Here is a 376-nt window from a genome sequence, read left to right on the forward strand (position 1 = left end):
GACGTTTGCGCGTTTTGTCAACTCTGGCGATCAAACTATCGTGAGACAGACGCGCAGCTGTAACGTGTGGCCTTCTAGCCGTTCGTGTACGCGCTGGTAACCGGAGAAATCCCGGGCTGGCCGCCGTCCGTGAACCATCACACAGCCAAAATAACAATAATAACATGGACGGAGCAGACTGCTGCTCTAACATCACTTCCGCCTCCCGAGCTGCCTCTCTGACTACATTTCCGCTCGAGTGCAAATTCCTGCCTTAAGTGAGTGCTGCTTAATCTTTAAACCACGCCAATAATATGCAAGAACTGTCTGGGAAATAAGCTTGAAGAATAATCCCTTTTATTAGCACTGGAGCTAAGACGCGCTCGTGCGCTCTAGG

The 376-nt window shown here is 50.5% G+C and overlaps 1 protein-coding gene across 1 annotated transcript in view; it reads right to left on the reverse strand.

Moving 5' to 3' along the window:
• Window positions 1-376, reverse strand: part of fbxl2 (F-box and leucine-rich repeat protein 2) — an 11,141-nt gene extending 10,765 nt beyond the window's left edge. Inside the window, exon 1 of the mRNA XM_056249611.1 lies at window positions 1-376. This exon is cut by the window's left edge and continues 83 nt beyond it. Within this exon, the coding sequence (XP_056105586.1) occupies window positions 1-193 (193 nt within the window). The 5' untranslated portion in view covers window positions 194-376.

The sequence above is a fragment of the Rhinichthys klamathensis genome, unplaced genomic scaffold, assembly GCF_029890125.1.
Source record: "Rhinichthys klamathensis goyatoka isolate OS25496 unplaced genomic scaffold, OSU_Roscu_1.1 h1tg000060l_1, whole genome shotgun sequence".
Lineage (NCBI taxonomy): Eukaryota > Metazoa > Chordata > Actinopteri > Cypriniformes > Leuciscidae > Rhinichthys > Rhinichthys klamathensis.